The sequence below is a fragment of the Pongo abelii genome, chromosome 12, assembly GCF_028885655.2.
Source record: "Pongo abelii isolate AG06213 chromosome 12, NHGRI_mPonAbe1-v2.0_pri, whole genome shotgun sequence".
In the NCBI taxonomy this organism is placed as follows: Eukaryota; Metazoa; Chordata; class Mammalia; order Primates; family Hominidae; genus Pongo; species Pongo abelii.
The window spans coordinates 31,821,649-31,843,410 of NC_071997.2; the positions used below are offsets into that span (position 1 = coordinate 31,821,649).

Below are 21,762 nucleotides of genomic sequence, written 5' to 3' on the forward strand. Positions count from 1 at the left end.
TGTGTAATTTTAACTGATTTAAGTTTTTGTCTCTATCTCTGTAAGTCAATACACACTCTTGGAGGAGGAGGGTACCTACCACTTGAGAGACTTTGTATGTGTTTTCATGACAACAATATGTTTACTTTTTGTTTTGTGCAGAAATTTAGCTCCCTCATTATATTCAAGATAGGCGTGTGGTAGTTTATGGTCCTCCTTTATTCTGACAACTCCATTCTTTTTCCTGCCGCCCCATGAGAGTTCTAGTTTTAAAACAATTGCTTCAAGTTAGCCAGACTGACTCGGGGACTCCATGCAGACTTTGCATGTGTTTTGCTTCATAGCCATTCAGAGTACAGGGAGATGATGATCACAAGACAGGGAGGACTGTGTTGTTCTTTAGGGAGTGATATTGTTTGACTCTTCGCAGACGGAGGACATCTGCAGTGTCTCGAGGACTTCTTTTCATGTCTTTCATCCAGCCACTCCTGCAGCCTCCAGTCCAGCTCCTCACAGCACATGTGTGTGTGTGTCCCTGTGTACTTGGCAGATAGATGGAGTAAAGATTAAGGAACACAGTGGCAAGTTAATGAACTGTTTTAAGACCAAAATGACTTACTACAGCTTTATGAAATGTATAGGTAGTAGACTGCCTTAAAGTTCTATATAAAATGATTAATAGCAAAAAAAAAAAAAAAATGCTAATGACTTAACAGTATCTTTCTGGTGATTGTTTTTAAAAATGTGCATCTTTGCTGTAGATGATTGCCATACAGTGTGCTTATGGTGCTGGATGGGGTGGTGGGATGCTAGGGGACGCTACTTAAGTAAAAGAGGTTAAGTGCGAGATAAAATAGCACCGACATGTCTTCTAAATTTGAGGAAACTGTGTTTGCCTATTTAAATTGGATTACGTTGGCCGGGCGTGGTGGCTCACACCTGTAATCCCAGCACTTTGGGAGACCGAGGCGGGTGGATCACAAGGTCAGGAAATTGAGACCATCCTGGCTAACACATGGTGAAACCCTGTCTCTACTAACAATACAAAAAATAAGCTGGGCGTCGTGGTGGGCGCCTATAGTCCCAGCTACTCGGGAGGCTGAGGCAGGAGAATGGTGTGAACCCGGGAGGCGGAGCTTGCAGTGAGCCAAGATAGCGCCGGCCTGGGTGAAAGAGCGAGATTTCATCTCAAAATAAACAAACAAACAAACAAATAAATAAATTGGATTACATTAATCCTATATTATTGACTTCCACTATGAAGTTAGAGGTTTGTGTAATGGAAAACACTTTTTTTTCCTGTATATAATAAAATTTGTATTTTCAACAATAATCTTTTAAAATTACATTCAAGAGAAAAATTATTTTCGATAAAATACAAATAGTACTCAATGTCAGTAGTAATATGTATTGTGTTCAGAGCAGTCTCAGAGCGAAAACACTAAAAAAAGGAGCTGTAGCCAGGACCTGCAGCAGTTGTGAGTGCCCGTGGTGGTCACTCTTCTCAGTGCTCTGGGACACAGTTGAGCAGTGCCAGTCTTAGCAGCTGTTCGTATTATTTCCAATTTAATCACATATTGAAGATCATTGGTTGTCTTCTCCCTCAGTCTTTTTGGTATCTGTGAATTTTTGCCATCTTTTCACATTTTTCCAAGAGAAGCACTTGCAGTTTATCATTATCTTGTATGAACACAGGTAATGACGTACATAGTTAGGACATACATTGCTGATTATTGTTTGGAAGAGACGATATGGGACACATTTTTATGAGTTTCTGTGGTGGTGGAGTATAAAGCATCCAACAAGATTTTCCCCATAAGGACCACTTACATCGTGGGCTAGAACTGAATATACTGGTTTGGTTCAGAGCAAAATTTCTCCTTGGATTTAGTTAAGGTCGGTTTGAGTAACTAGTATAATGCAGGTAGTAGCTCTGTAGAGTCAGATTTCCTCAGATCTTGGTCAAGTGTAGTAGTTTTTCCATTGGGACTTTGAAGCTTTTGATTTTGTGTTTCTCTCATTGTCTCCCATTAGATGGTTTGATATCTTTCTAAGAAGTAGAGAAAATTGAGAGGGAGAGACTTCAAATTATTTTCCCAGTTGGGATTGAAAAGTAGGGAGGTGATGTTTAATTATTGAAGGCATGATGACTGGTGCCACCCTATAGTTTTCTTCTACACCACAGTATTAGGAAATGATTCACACAGGTGAGAAGCTGTGAGAAGTGTTGAGTGACCTCCAGATACATGCTGTCACATTTTCTGCAGAGAATGTGAGTAGATGCAGTATGACATTGCCAGATGTATGCTTGCACCTGAATTTTGCCACCTAAATTTTTTTAAATGAAGGGTGTCTATTAGGAATTAAAATACCTTGTTTCTATTTTCTATTTTACCCAAGTCTGTGACACTTATTCATGGTCTTTTTGAGTAACTTCTATGGAAAGCATCTCTGAATTCTTAGAGCTGAGGGAATGGTTCTTCATATGTGGTTCCCATGAGGCTCTTCCAGAGACTTCTCCAGGCATGTGAGCTGTGATACACAGGTCACTCAGTTGCATTTGAAGTGGAAAATGCCATTTCATAATAAAGACAGGATCCCTTTCCAGATTCGTGAATTATCCACAATGAAGAGAATTATTTGAAAGTAACAAAATGGTAATGTCCACACATAGAAACTAAGGCTTTTTTCCTTGTTACCATATTGGCAGACTATGGCAAATTTCCATTTTCCAGGGAGCATCAAGAGCCAAGGTGATTTTGGTTTAATATCATGACATTTGAAAGATAGCTTTCCAAGGAAAGAGGTCACTGCTTTTCTCCAGGTGATCATTGTTTTTATTTTATCTTCCTTTTTTCTACTCATGTACTGTGGTGATTCATGAAACATGAAAATAATACGTAAGCAGGAGTTGGGGTAGCTTAAGAAGCGACAGTGGACGAGACAGGAAGAATGAGGGAAAGGGTAAGGTAAACCATGAAACATATCAGAAATTGGGGCTTTGCTTCTAATGTCCTCAAGGTCAAAGTTAGAAAGTCACTGAGCTGTGTAAATACTAGCCGTTGGCCCTGCCCTCTGAAATCAGTGCTTCTCCAAGTAGGGTCTGTGGAATAGTTACTAGCTTCATTTTGACAGCCAATACTTTGATTAACACATAAACCAATAAGTTGTTTATAGCAATTGAGATCAAACAAAAATTAAATGATTGGATCAAAAGTAAGTTGATTTCAAACATCATTTTTGTAGACAGTTTTTCGTATGTGTGACTTAAATTTTTTTTTTTTAATTATGATTATATTCTTCTGTTGGTGGGAAAGTAGGAACAGACGACCTGTATGATAATGTGGGGCCTTTTACTCTGCCACTCTGGTTGAAGGACTGAAACATCTGTAAATCCAAGTTGTTGCTTTTTAAATGCACTGGGTTCTAATTTAATGGACCATAAAAAGCAAATTGGGTGTCAGGTTTCTTCATGGGTAGATGCCCAACAGACATAATAGTTTATACCAATAGAGGTGTAGGTTGTAGCCTTTGTTAAGTTTTTTTTAAATCTGTGAATTCTGTGATCAGTGTTATTCCTGGGTTAGTTTCAGATAATTTTCTTCCCCCTCTCTCTCATATGTGTATGGTCCAGCTTCTTTGCATGCCTGGTAATTTTTAATTAGATTCCAGACATTGTTAATTTTACCTTATTGGGTACTGGATATTTTATATTTTTTATAACATACTTGACCTTTGTTCTGGGATGAAGCTAGTTCTTGGGAACAATTTGATCCTTTGAAGATTTGATTTTGGGATTGTCACATCATGTAGTCTAGGCTTATTTGGCCCCACGATCGAGGCCAGAGTCTTCTGAGTCCTGTGAATGATGAGTTTTTCCAATCTAGCCAACGGCAGGAGGCACTGCTTCCCAACCCTTTGAGCACTGGGTACTATTCCGAGGAATCCTTTGGGATCAGGCTCTTTCCCTTACCTCAGGTGGTTTCCGCACGGGGATGTGTTGATAGTGTGCTACTGAGTCTTCTAGGGGGAATTGCTTGCTCTCTGTGCAGCTGTCTCCTTTCTGGTATTCTGTCCTGCGACTGCAGCTGCAGCGGCTGTGGCCTCCCCAGACTCAGTTCTGTCTCCTCAACTCAGAGACGCCTCTGGGCGCCGTTTGGGTTTCCTTTCCCTTTGCTGCAGCTTGGAGTCCTTCTCAGGGCAGTAAGCTGGAGTCTGCATGTGTTTCCCAACTCTCAGGGTCACTGCCCTTATGGCCTGAAGTCTCTTCTAAGTGCTTTCGTATATTTTGGCTAATTTTAGTTGTTCAGGTGGGAGGATAAATCATCTGTCCTTGATACTTTATTTTGGCCAGGAGCCGAAGCTCCCTTCATTCTTTTTTATTGAAGACACATTTTGTCAAATATGTAAGCACGAGCTCTGGTGTCTGAGTGCATGGATGAATCCAGCATGAAGTGCAGAAACACTATTGCTTATCACACCCTCCTTTAGAGCTGTACTCCTTGTTGCCATTCCTTTCTTGGACCTGTTTTTAAGGTTTTAGACAACACTCTATTCAATGTGTATTGTATTCTTTCCCCCATTGCGCTATGGGAAGCTTCATGGAGTTTGCCACTGGGTTAGGGAGAGGTATGAATAGACTGAGGCAAGATTCTCCTCAAGGGACCTTTGGCAGGTCAGGAAAGTGAAGACAGTGGATGATGAGTGCTCCACCTACCTTCTCCTTTTGCTCTGGGAATGACTTAAGTCTGGAAAGAGCCGATACTAAGAAGTTGAGGGTCTGAATTGGTACATTATAGTAAACCAGAAGAAATGACCAAGAGGCTAAAGTCAGAGTGGTGCTACTGACCCAGTTGAAGGCAGTTTAAACAGCCAGGCTCTAGTTCTTCAGGCTCTCCTAGGCCTCCCTGCACAACTGACCATTGGTGTCAGTGGCCCAAGCAGGGAAACTGGCAGTGACCCTCGAGCAGCAAGGAGGGGAGAGGACCCTCAGTCCAAGGACAGAAGGAGATGGACTGTGTGAGTTGCCAGAAAGCTCATTTTGAATTCTTTGGGGGCCAAACTTTTCTATCCTAAACTCTTATTTTTTTTTTTCCAAATTAGGAAAATAGTATATGACAATTGTAGAAAATTAGGCTATAATCTAGAGGTAATATTTGGTAGCATTTCTTCCCTCCTCCTCCTCAATGCATTCATTTAAACTGAGTGCTAATATGAACTATTTCAAGTATATTATTGAAGACACTTGTACCCATGGTATTTTGTCTATACATTGGGGCTCAGCAAGGTCAACTGTCAGGATTCCTGGGTGTTGATGACATGAAGCTTTGGAAAGATCTAATAGTTTCTTTTAGATCCTGGAGGAAATAGTGATCTTATTTGCTTTTATTGTTTGAGTAAGATCACCATGTTCGTTATTTGCCATGTGGTGCTTTTTGGTGGGGGTTTGTCAGACGTGTATTTTGTCCTCCTTGTGGGTCATTCAGGCAAGCATCAGTCTCCCAAAGTTGTTGATGGGCAACTGATGCAGAAGAAAATAGAATGAACTATATTCACCATCTGAAGTCCTCCCCACCCCCATCCATCCAGGTGAATGGTGTCATTGTGTAGTTGTCTTCTGTATCACATTATTTTTAGATACCAGCTGAGTAGTGCAGTCTCATTGAAAGATTCAGCAGGTGGCACTTTGTAGAAGATGGAGGGGATCCAGAGGGCACGCTGGGGGCTTTGCTGTGTGTAGTAAAAGTTCTATGTTGTGCTTTCCATGGAGAAGAGGGCGGGTCCAGGGCTTCAGGCCATTGCATGCTGGGTTTGGAATCCCAGAACTAGCTCATTGGTTCAGTAGCAGAACTAGAAAGAGGATGCGTTGCGTTTTTGTTTGAAATGTGCTGAAGACATGTTTTTTCTTGAGCAGGCTGTTGTTAAGTTTGTAATTTTTCCGTCGGTTTTTATTGAGACTGATTGATCTTGGGGGTGCGGATTAATTTTAAGGAACATGTAATTTCTTCCTTTTGATCAGATCCTATAGCCTTAATTTTGTTCTGGAATCTTTCCTGTGTAGTTACATTCATCTGTGTTTAGTTGACTAGTCATTGAATTTAAGTTGTAATGTGATGTGCCTGTTTGAGGCCAAAAAAAAAAAATAAATTTGATTAATTCTGTGCTGCTTTCATTGGTGTGATACTGAATAATACTGTTAGATGTAGTGGGATTTGCCAGGTAAAAAGCGATCTGTTCTCATTTTTCTGCCCGTTCACAGTCACATAAAGAAAAGGTTCAGTAGTAGTTGACAAAAACTTGTAAACTGTTTTTTAAAAACAGATATTTTCATTCTAAATGTATATTCATTTGTACATTTTGGTGCTGAAATCTTCCAGAGATATTTGTATATCTCATTTTATCAGTCCTCTCTCCAACTAACAAAGATAGAGTGAACAGTCAGTTGCTTTTTTCTTGTATCCAGCTGTCGCTGAGTCTACTTTTAATTCTGTAAAGAGGGTATGCCAGGTGAAAGGTTTCATTTCACCTGGCAAATGCTCAGAACATTTCCCAGTCCTCTTGGATTCCAGTTAGCTTATCTGAAGTCCGCCCATCTCTCCCCACCACATAGTTACTACCATTGATGGAATGGGAAAAAATTTAGGTAACAAGTTTGAACAGCATTTTAAGGGGTCATTAAAAAACAAACAACAAAACACTCATACCATGCACTCCTGTGTGCTCAGATGGTGGAGTGGGCAGGGCTTGTCATATGACAAACCCATTGCTACTTGTGAAAATTACTACTATGCAGATGTTCCCTGCCCCACCCCCACCCTCTGACGGCCTGCAAGGCAACTAAAAACTCATCTCCTAGTCAGATCCTAGCCTGAGACAAAGGCCTTTTCTGTGAGGGTTTGCTTCCACTGGTTAAAGTCCAAAATGCTAATTGGCATCAGCTGCATTAAATCACTAAGTGGGGGCTAGCAGCTGCCACACCATTCGAGTAACCAGGAGGGGGACCTTTTTTTCCTTACTAAAAAGGCCTCTCTCTCCTCTTGAAGTTACTCTTGATTTTGTTTTTCATTTGTTTATACTTGTGACCTGCTAAAGAAGGGCATGGAGGACACAGTAGTTTGGACTCTGCCTGGACACATGGAATATATAAACGTCCTCTATGTAGTTTTGCCAACTCAACTTTCTTTTTGTATATAGGATTTGTTGTTGTTACTAAACTCAGTTTTAGCTGGCCCCTAGTCTGTTTTCTGCTGTATCTTCCCAGGCCACATGAGGTGTTTGTTTTTGGTGGTGCTAGTGGTGGTGGTGGTATGTGTGTATGTACTTAAGTGCTGGGATGCAACCACCAAACATATGTTTAATAACCAAAGGGAGACTGAAACTCAGAAGTTGATTCATTATTACCCTACTCTAAAGACAACATAAAATACTGTATAATAAGCATTAGTCATAATTAGATTTCCAGTTGTAGCTGGCTCAAAGCCATGGCAGATTCTGTATTTCTAGTGTTTTTTTCTCCAAATGGGCACTCATAATTGGACAGTAAATGACAATTAGTGGTGCTAACTGCCTTTTTATTTTATAAGATGTGTAATAGTCATCTATTTTAAAATCATAAATCAAGAGAGGAAATGTTCAAAGTATATATAAACTTTATCCTAAAACAGTAATTTGAGGGGAGAATATAATTTCCTTGCAATGTATTTTGTAGTTATTTTTGTATGCTTCCAGGATTTGACTATTTCAGACCTGGGAAATACTCTGGCAGGTGACATTGATGTGATCACTGTATTTCTGGATGATATTTGGGTGTTTCCGTCATATTAGAAAAGCTGTTGCCAGACTTGATTATATTTTAGTTGTTCTTCTAAATCATTGATTCTGAGATGCAACTCAGTTTTGAAGATGTTAGAGTGTATACTTTATGGTTGACAGTGCTTCATGGTTTCATGACATAAAATAGTGGTGGGCTCCATTCAGGGGCACTTCAGATTCAGAGAAATACATGGTGCCATGGTAATCTGCCAACAGTATTTACCAATGTGCCTATTCGGGAGTTTTCACACTGGTGGACAGTATGGAATTTAAGACTATAAGAACTAAAATGTGTGCTTGATTTTTAACTCAGTGAACTGTGAAAATACCGAGTGCTCTTGACTCTTTCTTGTACAGTGGTGAACAGGTTAGATCCTAGAAGACATTGGTTTGTGTCACTAAAAGAAAAAAATATAAATGGAACCTAGTCGAAATATTTTATAATTCTTAATTATTGCTCAGGAAGCCTTTCATGGGAGAATCATAGGTAGCATTTCTTTCTTTCAAGAAGTGAAAGCTACTGGCAGAGTGTGATAGGGAACAATGACCCTGGAAACAGTTTAGCCACTGCAGGGAGTGGAGGTAGGCAAAGGTAAGGGTGGGATTGATGAAACAAGTCTGGACAGTCCAGTAAAATTCACTAGTGTATGAAGTTCTTACTACAGGAACAAAATTAAAATCGATATTTTGATTTTTCCCTATTCCAGTTCAACATTGTTGTTTTGTTTTTATGTAGTTTTTATACCCCAAATCCTTACAGATTTACTGACTTTCGGATAAAAGGAGAAAAACCATTAGTTCACTTTCTGGTCACCCAGCTGCAGTTCAGTGTAAGGAAAGTGGGATGTTTGGCTTTTTAGAGCACATGTTTAATTAACCATGGGCCTTATCCTGGGAGTGACACCACATGCCTTTTCAATGGGGCCTGTTTATGGCCACTACCGTGTGCTCTTTTCAGGAGCCTACCTATCTTGACAGGCCTCACTAGGGCTGTCCCAGGCCACTCACTGCTTGGTCAGGAGGCCTCTCAGAAACCCTCAGATACCACTGGGAGTGAGTTGTGGTGAGTCAGGAGGGAGCAGGCTCGATGTGCCCCATGCCAGCCAGCCCTGGTCACTATTGCTCGTTACACTGTGCATGTGGATGTGTGTGTAGAGAGCACAAGGTAAAACTTTTGAGGCATTAGGTTTCCTACTTTTATTTGGGGCATGCTTCCTCATGTTTTATGTAGTAAAAATTGTTACCCTTTTCTGTTTTAGAATAAAGTTCCTTTGAAGCAAGGTCTCAAATAGAAGTCTTTCTTTGTTTTACTAGCTAGTCTAAACACTGGTTTTGTTTAGAATTAAGATGGTTATCTAGTATTGAGTACCTAATTTTTCATTGCTGCTTTCAACATGGCCATATTTAAATCTCAGATAGAAATTATACCTGTTTGGTAGGACTTTCCTATATGCAGGGTTTGAATGAGAATTATTATGTCAACTGTATTGGGTCATGTGACCGTTGCCATATTTGTAGTCATCTGTCAAAGTCACATGACAAGTGTGCCTGTAGAATATATAGTTGTGCATCACTTAACAATGAGGATACGTTCTCAGAAATGCATCATTCATTAGGCAGTTTTGCTGTTGTCCATCATCAGAGTGTGTTTATGTAAACCTAGATAGTACTCATGGGCTATCTGGTATGGCCTAGTGCTCCTAGGCTGCAGACATGTACAATATGCTACTGTACTGAATAGTGTAGGCAATTGTAAAATAATAGCAAGTAGTTGTGTATCTAAACATAGAAAAGAGATTGATAAAAAGTGGTATTTCCGCATAGAGCTCTGACCATTAATGGAGCTTACAGGGCTTGAGGTTGCTCCGGGTGAGTCAGTGAGTGAGTGGTGAGTGAATGTGAAGGCCTAGGACATTACTATACACTTCTGTATTCTGTACTGACATTACTGTATACTTCATAAACATGGTACACTTAGGATACACTAAATTTGTAAAAAATATGCTTCAATAATTAACTAGGTTACTGTAACTCTTACTTTATAAAACTTTTAGGTTCTTTTGTAATAACAGCTTAAAAAACATTGCATAGCTGTACTAAAATATTTTCTTTTTAAATATCTTTGTAAGCTTTTTTCTTTTTTAACTTTTTAAACATTTTGGTAAAAAACGAAGACAGAAACACACACATTAGCTTAGGCCTACACATGGTCAGGCTCATCAATATCCCTGTCTTCCACTTCCACATCTTGTCCCAGTAGAAGGTCTTCAAGGGCAGTCACGCATAGAGCTGTCATCTCCTATAATAACAGTGCCTTCTTAGGGATACCTCTTGAAGGATCTGCCTGAGGCTGTTGTAAGTTGACTTTTTTTTTGTTTAAATAAATAGGAGTACACTTTAATATAACAATAAAAGTATAGTAAACAAACCACTAACATAGTCATTTATTAAGTATTATGTACTATACATAACTATATGTGCAATAATTTTATATAACTGGCTGTGTGGCAGGTTAGTTTACACTACTAGCCTCACCACAAACAGTGTCACTAGGTGATGGGAATTTTTCAGCTTCATTTATAATTTTATGGGTTCACTGTTGTATTTGCAGTCCTTTGTTGACTAAAACGTTATGTAGTGCATGACTGTACTATAATATAATACTCTAACGTTTATATTTCGGAACCAAGCTGTAAAGCTGCCATCTTGAGAATTACTATTCTAAGATGACTACATGTCTTCTTATACATTTGTTTTCTAAAGCAGTAATGTATAACTGAAGTTCGTATTTTAAAAATTATTTTTCCCATCTGATCTCATCATTAATATCTAATTAACGATGTTGCAGCTTTTATCTTAAAGTATAATATTTGCAAATCAAACTTCCTTTAGGCTTGTAAGGCCTTAAGAGTGGTTCTAGAGGTGCTAGACTGAAGCAGTAAGTAGGTTTCTTCCAAGTTGTGTGTGTGAGTGCGTGCGTACACACGTCTAGGCTACTCAGAGCCCCTACTCTTCCCTAGATAGAGAAGGACATCAGTTATGAGCGGAATGATTGTGTCAGTGTGGAAAAGTAAGGACATTTTAGGGGACTAGTCATCTTTTCCTTTTGAAAATGTATGCAGTGTAGGGGATTCTAGAGATCTGGTCATCAGATTTCTCTCGATCTTACACTGTGCTTTTCTAATCAAGGATGATTTTCCCTTTCCTGCAGTTTCTCTTCTTTCTCACTTTAACTCTGCTTTCCCCTCATTCTGTACTAACTACAAATCTTCCTTAACCTGACTCTTTGCAGGTAGTATGTCATGTATATATAACAAGGAACAGAATGCCTACCTGGCTGGTGTGCACAGCTTCTTCTCCAGGTTTATATGAGAGAGAGAGGTGGAGATCACAGACTTCTCAGCCTTTGTCATTTACAAGGGCAACTTATTTTTATTTTCCAGACTTGTGTCACTATCTGTTTCCTTCATTCCCCACCCTGATCTTCTCACACAAACTCTGGGTTTCTTCCTCTGCTCATCTTATTTCAATAAACCAAGATGCTAGGAGAGGAGCCAAGTCTGAAATCACATGCTCAGTGATGTTTTGTTACTGGGGCCCACTGGATGCAGCTGAACCTCTTTTCGGGTTAGTGGATTCTCGCTGAGCACACCGTCAGAGACTACACCTCCAGCCTGCGTTCATGTATTCAGTACTTTGCCTTGGCTTCACTAGAGGGTGCTGCCGTGCAGGGTTGTTAGAGGTGAACGTTTTCTGGTCTTAAATGGACCAGATGATCTGTATTTGCAAAGGAAACAGACTTTCCAAGTGATAATTTCAAATAGTATCAGTCATTTCCCTTTTTTGGTCCCATTTTTAAAGCTGAACAAACCGAGGCTCAGAGAAGTGGAGTGCATTGCCCGAGGTCACAGTTAGTGGGAGAGCTGGCCGGGCAGTCCCCTCGCACTGTCCCTGCGGCTCTCCGTGTCTGTCTTTACCCCGTGTGCATCACGTCCTATAATCACACTTCAAAGGATGAGTCCTCTAAGGTTCCTGTTCTTGGCACGAGGATGAAGTGAATGTATATGTGCCTCTGCTCCTGGAGGATGGGGAACTTGTGTTCCTTTCATTATTGTACGTAGTGTGGGGGAAGTAAAGTCATGCACATCATTCAGTAGCCACACATTTTATTTTTATTTTTTCATAAGGATGAAGAGGAAGAAATCAAACTGGAGATAAATATGCTAAAGAAATACTCTCATCACAGAAACATTGCAACATATTATGGTGCTTTCATCAAAAAGAGCCCTCCAGGACATGATGACCAACTCTGGGTAGGTGGATGTTTCCTGAGTATTTGTGGGCATTCCATTTGCTTGAATTGTAAGGGCATGGTGGGGGTGGGGGTGGGGGAAAGGGAGGGAAGAAAAACAATAAAGAGGGGCAGTAAGTAGCTGGCAGGTTCTAAAGGCTTCCTTGGCCTGTATCTCTGGGTTGACTATATGCTGGTTGTTTATTTTGATGTTGATTTCACATTGCATGGAAAAAAGTTAACTTTGTGTTTCAGGAATAAAATGGCAGCATCTAGAAGGAATGTAACCAAATAGCAAGGAAATTAGGAGCTTGAAAGCAATACAATAAAAACTTTATTTATGGGAACAAAATTAATTTGAAAGCTCAGTAAATTGAGCTTACCACTTGGAAATGAGAGACAGATCTCAAGAAACAAACTTCTGTCAGTAGCTTATTAATAATATTAATGATAATAGTTAAAACAAATTCCAGGGAAATTTCTGGAATTGACACATTCAACCTTACCTCTTTTTGAGCACATTTATATTCAAGATAATGACCTGGAGATACCATCAGATCTGTGGCTATCACATTATTTAAACTTATAAAGCAGGAAGATAGTTTAATACTTTTTGTATCAGTATTTTTAAAAGGCCATTACAGAAAACATTTGCAAAATTAAGTAGAAGGGAAAAAATTTACCGTTACTATTGCCCAAATCAGATCATAGTTAAAATTTTAGAATAGTTCAATTCAGTTTATTTTCTGGGTACTTTAAACATACCATTGTGATCATATTGTTCAAACATTTAGATACTGTAAATATTGCATTAAAAATTGTATAACTGCTTAAAAATACCATTTTTATTCACATTAGACCCAGTTAATATAAAATATAATAGTTTGAGGATCATAATGTGAAAAATAGGATGTTTTTGAGGTAAAATGAAAAAGAATGTTAGGGAATATTTGAGTCAGATATTTGGTAATTGGGTAGTGATGAAGAGCAAAGTGGTCCTCCTGTGCCCATGTGCTTCTGAGAGAGAATGAGCACTTCAGAATTGCTGCACTTGGGTGTGCTCTAGAATACCAGACACTGTCAGTCTCCTGGACCAAATATACGGAGCGAATACACTGGACTGTGAAATGAGCTTTCAGTTATTTAGGTGCCTCCAAATTATTATGAATTATTGAGGAGCATCACGTTTCTAGGTCTTTAGAAAAGAGAGGGCATGGCGGTTAAACTGGTTTTCCCAATTTCTCCAAGATATGTTGCTCACCTTGTGTCTTGTCTGCCCTATAGCTTGTTATGGAGTTCTGTGGGGCTGGGTCCATTACAGACCTTGTGAAGAACACCAAAGGGAACACACTCAAAGAAGACTGGATCGCTTACATCTCCAGAGAAATCCTGAGGGTAAGGAAAGTGGGTGGCTACAGTGCTCCAACTCATGATCCTGTGCTTCCGTTTTCATTTTCCCAGCCCCAAGTACTTCTTTGCATTACTTATACCTATATAGATTATTCTCTTTGACAGCCAAGGGTTCTGTATATCTAGCTAGCTTTGATAATTTTAAGCTACATCATGATTTGGCTCTGGCAAGTATGTAAAGAAGGTGGACTTAAATAAAAAAAGCATTTCTGAATTTACTTTCCATGGCATCATGACATACCTATTGGCAGCTTTCCTTTGAGTTAAAAGGAAATCAGAGTGGAAGGGAAGAGAAATAATCTCCAACTATTGTTTTTAAAGGAATTCTGTGTATAAGCTTATAAGTAAATACTAATGGTGCTGAATGCTGGTTTTCAAAATCACCTTGAAGTCTTTGTCATTAGCTACTAGAATCTGTTACAATATTTATGAAGAAAAGTTGGAATGTTTAATATTATTTACAGCCATTTGAAAAGCTGGCTAACGATCTTAGAGCAAGTTTCTGAACTGCTATTTTAGCAGCTTTTAAATGGTTCTTTTGAGTAGTAAAGCCATGTTGACAGCACAGGCATAGTGTTTCTAGGATTTCGTGTTTGAGCAGTGCATGTAGGATATGACCAGTGAGTCTCTTCATTTGGCGATCACAGTTTTTCTCTCTACTTCATCCCTGAATTACACACAGACATTACTTGGTTGCATTTCATTTACCTACCACATTTAAAAAAAAAGATTATGAAGTTAAATTGAAGCCCAATTCTTATGCTTCCCCCACTAATAAAAAAAAGTAACTAATAAGTTATTTTAATTTTTTTAATAAGTAAAGTTATCCCACTTTTTATATTTAAGATTCATAGAGGATTGCAGGTTTAAAAACTGCCATCTAGACTTCCTAGAGAAACATTTAATTTTTTTTATTTAGATATTTATGTAGTCTTTGAAAATAGGCAATTCCCCTAAAAAGACCAGTTGTAGGGGGTGGGGTAGGGTGACAGGAGAACCATCTTTTTATAAACACTTGCAAATGTCATTAAAATGTCAGGATCTTTTATGACTATTATAGAAAGCAGAGCCTAAATGTGGGAAACTAAGCTTCCTGCCCTATACTCCTTTAAAGGAAGTCAGGTACTGGGCCAGATGCATTTATTCTATTAAAAACTAAAACTGTTTAGCATGGTAGGCAGCGTAGAACATTGGTTGAGTGGTTGGAGACTAGCATAAGTCAGACCTGGGTTTGAGTCCTACCTCTGCTGCTTACCTATAGCACACCCTATGTTATTCAACTTTCAGGACTTACTTTCTCCTCATCTATACATACCAACCCTTTGAAATTACTTTTGTTAGGAGAATTCAATGAGTTAGTGTATATTAATCATTTAATGTAACGTGTGGATACATAGCTACCTATCAGTAAATATTAATTGTTGTCATTATTCTTTGTTTTAAACACCCACTCCCCAGCCATACACATCCCCACCCACGCACCCACACCCCTACTTTTCTAGTATATAATTCCAGTATGGGATATCTCAAGCAGAGAACTAGCTTTTAGCATAATGTCCTAGGCATCAAATGTATTTCAGCCTTCAAAGACATCAAAGACAACTTACATGTGTTTCTATACCCAGGCAAGCATTGTTTACCTATCATATGTAATATGTACTTTTAGCCATTTTACCATCAGTAATCTCCAGTAACATTTAAAAGAAGCCCAAGTTGTTTGACGCCTCTAAGCCAACTTGAGTGTGGTACATGAATGAACATCTTTTTGAGACGTAGCAAATCTTTTTCACCTCGCTGGGCATCTGAAACACGAGCTTCCTTCGCCTACATTTCATCTAGAATGGGAGTTTTTCCTCGTGACAAAAGTTTAAATTAACCAAAAACAAGCAAATGCCTCAGGGAGAGTTCGTGTGTCATGCAGTAGTGTGTGTTCATTATAGGGGTTACTAAGAGTTGGCTTTGGTAAAGAGAAAGCAGGATGATAAGCTGGAGGTAAGGTCTCATGAGAAAGGAATGCAGCCACCCCCAGACAGATAAGCTGTGTTCTCAAAGATGGTTGGGGTTAAACAATTTCTGTGGTGGCAGAACCTTTCCTCATTTCTCACTAGATGTTGGATTTAGACATTATGATCATTATGATCAGACCCTTCGAATGGGGAGGGTCCTAAGCAGGTAGGCCCCAGCCAATAGAGAAGTGCTTTTTGGAGCCTGCACACTGTTACCCTCTGGACCACGAGGCTTAGCAGCAGGCCTGCATGTTCTTTTCAGCCCACTTCCATGTTCACATTCCACATGGCAGTATCTTCATATTGAATATGGGAACTTAGAGCTTTCTGTAACCAATACTGTATGACAGCCTTTGACTGCTCTTTTATTCTGTGGCCATGCATGATACAGAGTTAAGGGAAAAATGTTTCCTAGTTTAGAAACACTGATGCATTTGCTCGAGGACAGGTCCTTCGCTGAGTATTTGGACTTGGCATCTCTGCTAAGGAAGGATAATTGTGGCCTAATTTCTGGTATGGGATTAGTTGAACACACATACACTCCCAGGTACTTCATGGAAGAAAAATGTACTTATTTTTCAGAATAATCGTATAACATTGTTGCAGAGCTGCTAGACACACCTTAATTCCCTGTAGAAGCAGTGATCCTGTAGCAGTATAGACAGGAAAACAAGCATTGTTCCATACATTTACTGCTAGTAATGAACAAGAGTGCATGCGAGCCACATTTGTTGGACAAGATGTGGGTGCTTATGTTTGTTGTTAAGATAGTCCTGTAAAAGTTTAAGAAGAGGTTGTGCAAGTTAGAGAGCAAAAATGAACTGAAATAATAGAAATAGGAATTACGAAGAATTGGGAAGTTAGCTTTTGTGTCTCTCCTTTTGCTGTTTGAAGTTATACCATGCTGAGAAGAGGTGCTTTGTTCCTAACTATAGCAATAAGGTACCATATATTTTTAGTGCTTTTTTCTCTAGTCAGTGCTTTGTGGTATAATACCGCACATCCTGTGTTGTGAAAAATAAACAGATCCGTCAAATAAGCTCTGCTCTGTTTCATAGACAGACCAGTAAATGAATGTTTTGAAACCCCCTATGTTAGAAAAATTAGTATTCTAGAGGAGCTGTTGTATTTAATTCATATCTTACAAAGTAATGATAACAATAAAACCCCATGAAAAAAGAATAAACAGGAAAAATCAAATAACCCTTACTTATAATCTGCCCTTTTTGGATTGAGACATTTTAGAGTAAATAGGTTGCTTGTATCTTAAGGAGGCGAGCTGTATATTTGGCTTCTCTAGCTAAGGACAGAATAAGTAAATGAGTTGTGAGAATGATGCATTGCTGTCTCTTGGACTATATTTGGATGCAACATGTGTTTTTGTTCTTCCACCACCTCTTGTAAGAGACAAGCTTTTGGGCCTCATTCCAGATACAAGGTCATCAAAAAGTGTTATATGCCCAGTAGGTTTGTTTCCTTGGGAAAGAAAGATATTTTATTTGAACACAAGGCTCTTTTGACCGCACAATCGTTTTATGCTTGGGATGGAGGTGGGATTGATCAGCACTTAGCAGTTTGTCACTGTGCAGTGGGAAGGCTAGCCAGTGTTAAAGAGCCAGATTTCAAAGCCCTCTCTTGCCCTTTGCTTTTCCCCTGAGATGTGTCTAGTTCAAATATGCCCACGGGGTCACCCTCTAGACATTTAGCGTGGGAAAGGAACCACCCTGTACACAAATAGCACAAATTATAGCAGAGAAACTGCAGATGGTAATCTGCAGTGTATCTTAAAGGCACAGCTAGAAGTGGTCACGTTGCCCACACAGGGAACCTAAGGGTGGGGAGGACTTCTTTCTGTGTGTGTGGTAGTATTGGTGCTGTCTTCCTGGGAATGCACTAAGACAAAGTTAATGTTCATGAGCTCACAAACGCCTTTGGTCCACATGTGCACTTTCTTATAAAAGTTGTGTTCTTGGCTGTTTACTTATAGTCACAGAAAACTAAAATTCAGGTCTGTCTTTCCTATTCAGGGACTGGCACATCTTCACATTCATCATGTGATTCACCGGGATATCAAGGGCCAGAATGTGTTGCTGACTGAGAATGCAGAGGTGAAACTTGGTATGTAATGGATGTGCAGCGTGATCTCATAATTGCACCTGGCACAAGCCAGCCGCACTCCCAGTTCTGCTTCCATCTAGCTAAAAGTTCAGTCTTGCCCATGTTTTCTATTTCTGTTCTTCTTAAGAATGTGGGAACCGAGCATATTACTTAGCTTGGCTCCAGCTTCCCCACTTCCATGTTTGTTCCCCCCTGCCCCCTGCCCCCTGGTTCTCTATACAGCAGCCAGACTGATCTTCAAATCAGACCATGCCACTTTCCTGCTTAAAGAACCTTGATGGCTTCCTATTTTACTTTGGATAAGACCTACAATTCTCACCCTTGCCCATAAAAAGCCATGTAGGATCTGACCCATGCTACTTTTCCCTCCTCATTTTGTGTCTGTCTTTACTTCTCTCTTCATCAGTCACTGTCTTTTTTTCTTTTCTTAAACTTCTTGGGTCTTGCCTTGGGGCCTTTGCATGACTGCTTCCCATTGGGAACACTTGACTTCAGTTTTGAAGTCACAGTTTTTTTTTTTCTCATGTTCAGGGGCCTTTTCCAACCTCTGATCTGTCTTGGGCTTTGCTGCTTGTTTCTTTCATAGTATTGTTCACAATGTATAGTTATGTGATTGTTTTTTACTTCTGTTACTGTCTCCTTTACCAAAATGTAAATTCTGGGAATGCAGCAAATAGTGTATTACCCAGCATCTAGCATTGTGATTTCATTGTAGTGGGTGCTTGATAAATTTCTGCATGGTTGGATAATTACAGCCCATGGTGTTTTCCTGGAGTTACTCACAAGGGTTCTTTTATATTTCTTGTTTCCTTTAGCTGGGTCTGAACTCATGCCACTTTCATCTAAGTGTTGTATCAAATTTTTAAATAGAGTTTGTATTAATTTTTCTTCCACTAACATCACAACAAAATTCTTTATGTTTATATGGGTCTGGTTAGCCTTTCTTTTAGAAGTCATAGGCACAGCTGTTGTACTGTAAAAGTAAGATCTTCATAGTTACTTTCTTGCCTGTGTTTGTGTTTGTTGGTTTTCTATGGAGGAATCTGCCCAATTGGAAACTCCCCTCAGAGCTAAGATAGGAAGCACTTGAGCAGTTCTCATAACAAATGACTCAGTGAGCTGTGTGTTCCCTGCTCTGGTCTCCTGGTACCAGCCTGTGATAATCCCTGAGCAATCACTTAGTGATTGGTTACCATTGCCTTCCAAGTTGCTGTGATGCTCGCTTAGGCTTCCTGCACTAACTGGCTGGCCTGTGTGTCCCTGGTTCCTGCACTGCCTGGCCCGTGTGTCTCTGTCTCTAAAGGAGTACTCAGTGAGTGAGTCCACACCCTGGACGAGCCATTTTCTGAGCATGTTCTGTGCATGAATCTATGATCCCTTTAAGTCATCTCAGCACTTCGTAGGCCTTTTTGCATGGGCTCCTCCACCTTTGCAGGTTCCTGCTGGGGTAATGGCAGTGTGTGTAGTGATAATGTTGGCAGGGAGTGATGAGAGGCATTCTGTTAGAGGTCATGGTCTTCCTGCCAGCTCTGCCTCCCATCCTTGAACTTTCCTCTAGACCACCACCACCATCCAACTGGGTGGGATGCAGAAGTCACTGAAAAATCAGCAGAAGTTCCAAGTGCTTTAGGGTGTGTTGTTTGTGAACATGTGATTTAGCTTGATTTTCTTTATTTGATTCAGTACTGTTTTTTTTTTCAAGAAAACTTTTGTGAAATTCTTATCTTTATGGTTATTAGTGCTGTTTAAGAAGGTAAGTCAAGTGCGTCTCAGTCAGTTCTCCTGAACCTGGGGCTCTCTGTGACTTGATCTTGTTTGTGGCAGTTCGCTGAAAGCACTGAAGGTTGTGGTTCATTCAAAAGGCCCTCTGCTGGTCACTGTTGGAGAAGCTGGGGAGGCAGCCAGATCCAGGCCTCACAGAAGCTTCCAGACTGGTAGAGGATCTCACAGTCTCAGTGACTTTACTGTGGAAGGGCACTCCTGACCAGTGGTGCCTGCCTTGAGGAGGATCGCGTATTCATGAAGCACTGCTGTTTCAGTTTACTGTGAAGACATTTCCTCCTTGTGTTTTTTCCCAAGTATATCTGGTTTGTAGTTGTGTTTATCTTTCTTTATCTGCCTTTCTCTTCCTCCCACAGTTGACTTTGGTGTGAGTGCTCAGCTGGACAGGACGGTGGGGCGGAGAAATACGTTCATAGGCACTCCCTACTGGATGGCTCCTGAGGTCATCGCCTGTGATGAGAACCCAGATGCTACCTATGATTACAGAGTAAGAGGCACCTGCTCCGTAGGCCTTTGCAGGGCCACTGGTGTGCCTGAGGGATGGGGGCTTTGCTTATAAATTGCACACCCCATGTCTGCCTGCCTTTGCAGGGAGGAAGACCTTCAGTGAGGAAAATTGCAGGTGCAAATTTTCCAGGACAGTATTCGGATGCTGTCTTTTTTGTCCATTTGCATCACATGACTGTGTTCTCACTAAGGAATACACTGGTTTCAAAGCAGTCTGGAGCACTTTGTTGTGCGTAGAACTTTTTGTTCCTATTTGCTATCCATTTTTTAACTCGAAGAATATGTTAGAATCAAATATTTATTCTTTTTAAAATATTGCCAATATAAAGTAATAGCTTCATTTGAGTGAAATTTTATATTATTCTTGTTAAACTGCTTTAGAGCTTTTATTTGGTACACAAATTTATTTAAATTATTAGAGTGACCTCTAGGGACTTGAGTCAGTAACACACTTTAAAAAAAATCTAGATGTAAACCCATATTTGATATCAAACTCAGGTTACTATGTTTACAAAAACTATTTTTAAAAATCCATGCCTTAATTAGATGAGCCAGACTGGTTAATATACCCGTTAATGATATGCAAAATGGAATTCATGTCTTAACAGTTTCCCATGTATTTTAGTATTTATTACAGATATCCAATTAATGAGACTTAATTTAAGACTGTAGTGCAGAATGTTTTTATTTTTTATATACTGAAGTATCTTAAAATAGATAACCGACTTTGTGACTTTCCACTCTACTATGTCATTACATGTCCCTAAAATTTGAAAATGTTTTCCAGCATTCCCCAAATAATTATTATACCTAAGTAAATACAAATAATTAATACAAAGTTGGTAATTAGACCTGACTGGTATGCAGAACAAGGCAATGTATTTGGTTATTTAGTCTCTTTTAATCTAGAACCCCCCACCCCCGCCCGGTTTTTTTTTGTTTTTGTTTTTCCGTAAAACTGACTTTCTGAAGAGCCTGGGCCTGTTGTCTAATGTTCTACCCTCTAGATTTGTCTCATTACTTCTTTATGTCATTTAGTTTGTTTCCTGTAAACTGGAAAGGTGTAATTTGTATCAAGGAAAACTTTCTTAGCAAAATCACCGCTGGGGAGGTGGAGGTAGAGGTGCTTCATGTTGCCTCACAGCAGGGGACATGCAGAACTGCTCATCCCCCACTCATGTTGTCAGGAGTGGCCACTGGGTTAGGGTAATGAGCCCCTTTGTGTACCCTGATAGTGTAGAAAGCTTAATGAAAATAAGGGAGGAATGATAGGTCTCTCCTTTTTGTTGTATTCAGATATATGTGTCTGAACTTTGTAATATCAGTGTAGATTATTTAGAAAACCTTTAAATAGAGCAACTTTAATTCCTTGGTTAGGATAGCATATAAACAAATACATAGTAATGATAATAACTATCCTCATCTACTTTTCAAAAATCCTTTTTTTTGGATTTTAAGAAATATCTGATGGCCAGGCATGGTGGCTCATGCCTGTAATCCCAGCACTTTGGGAGGCCGAGGCGGGTGGATCATGAGGTCAAGAGATCGAGACCATCCTGGCTAACACGGTGAAACCCCGTCTTTACTAAAAATACAAAAAATTAGCCGGGCATGGTGGCGGGCGCCTGTAGTCCCAGCTACTTGGGAGGCTGAGGCAGGAGAATGGCGTGAACCTGGGAGGTGGAGATTGCAGTGAGCCGAGATCGCGCCACTGTATTCCAGCCTGGGCGACAGAATGAGACTCCATCTCAAAAAAAAAAAAAATATATCATCTGGTAAGACTTTAGTATGTCAGGCAGTGTTTAGTGAGTACCCGCCATCACAAAAGTAAATAAAACTGGCAAAAATGCCTGCCTT

At 39.8% G+C, this 21,762-nt stretch overlaps 1 protein-coding gene across 50 annotated transcripts in view; it reads left to right on the forward strand.

Moving 5' to 3' along the window:
• MAP4K4 (mitogen-activated protein kinase kinase kinase kinase 4) overlaps positions 1 to 21,762 on the forward strand; it is a 190,912-nt gene that overhangs the window by 111,293 nt on the left and 57,857 nt on the right. For all 50 annotated transcript variants that reach the window (XM_054547354.2, XM_054547357.2, XM_054547365.2 and 47 more), the window contains 4 exons: positions 11,979 to 12,104; positions 13,367 to 13,477; positions 17,526 to 17,616; positions 19,755 to 19,885. In XM_054547354.2, the coding sequence (XP_054403329.1) occupies positions 11,979 to 12,104; positions 13,367 to 13,477; positions 17,526 to 17,616; positions 19,755 to 19,885 (459 nt within the window). The remainder of the gene's footprint in view (positions 1 to 11,978; positions 12,105 to 13,366; positions 13,478 to 17,525; positions 17,617 to 19,754; positions 19,886 to 21,762) is intronic.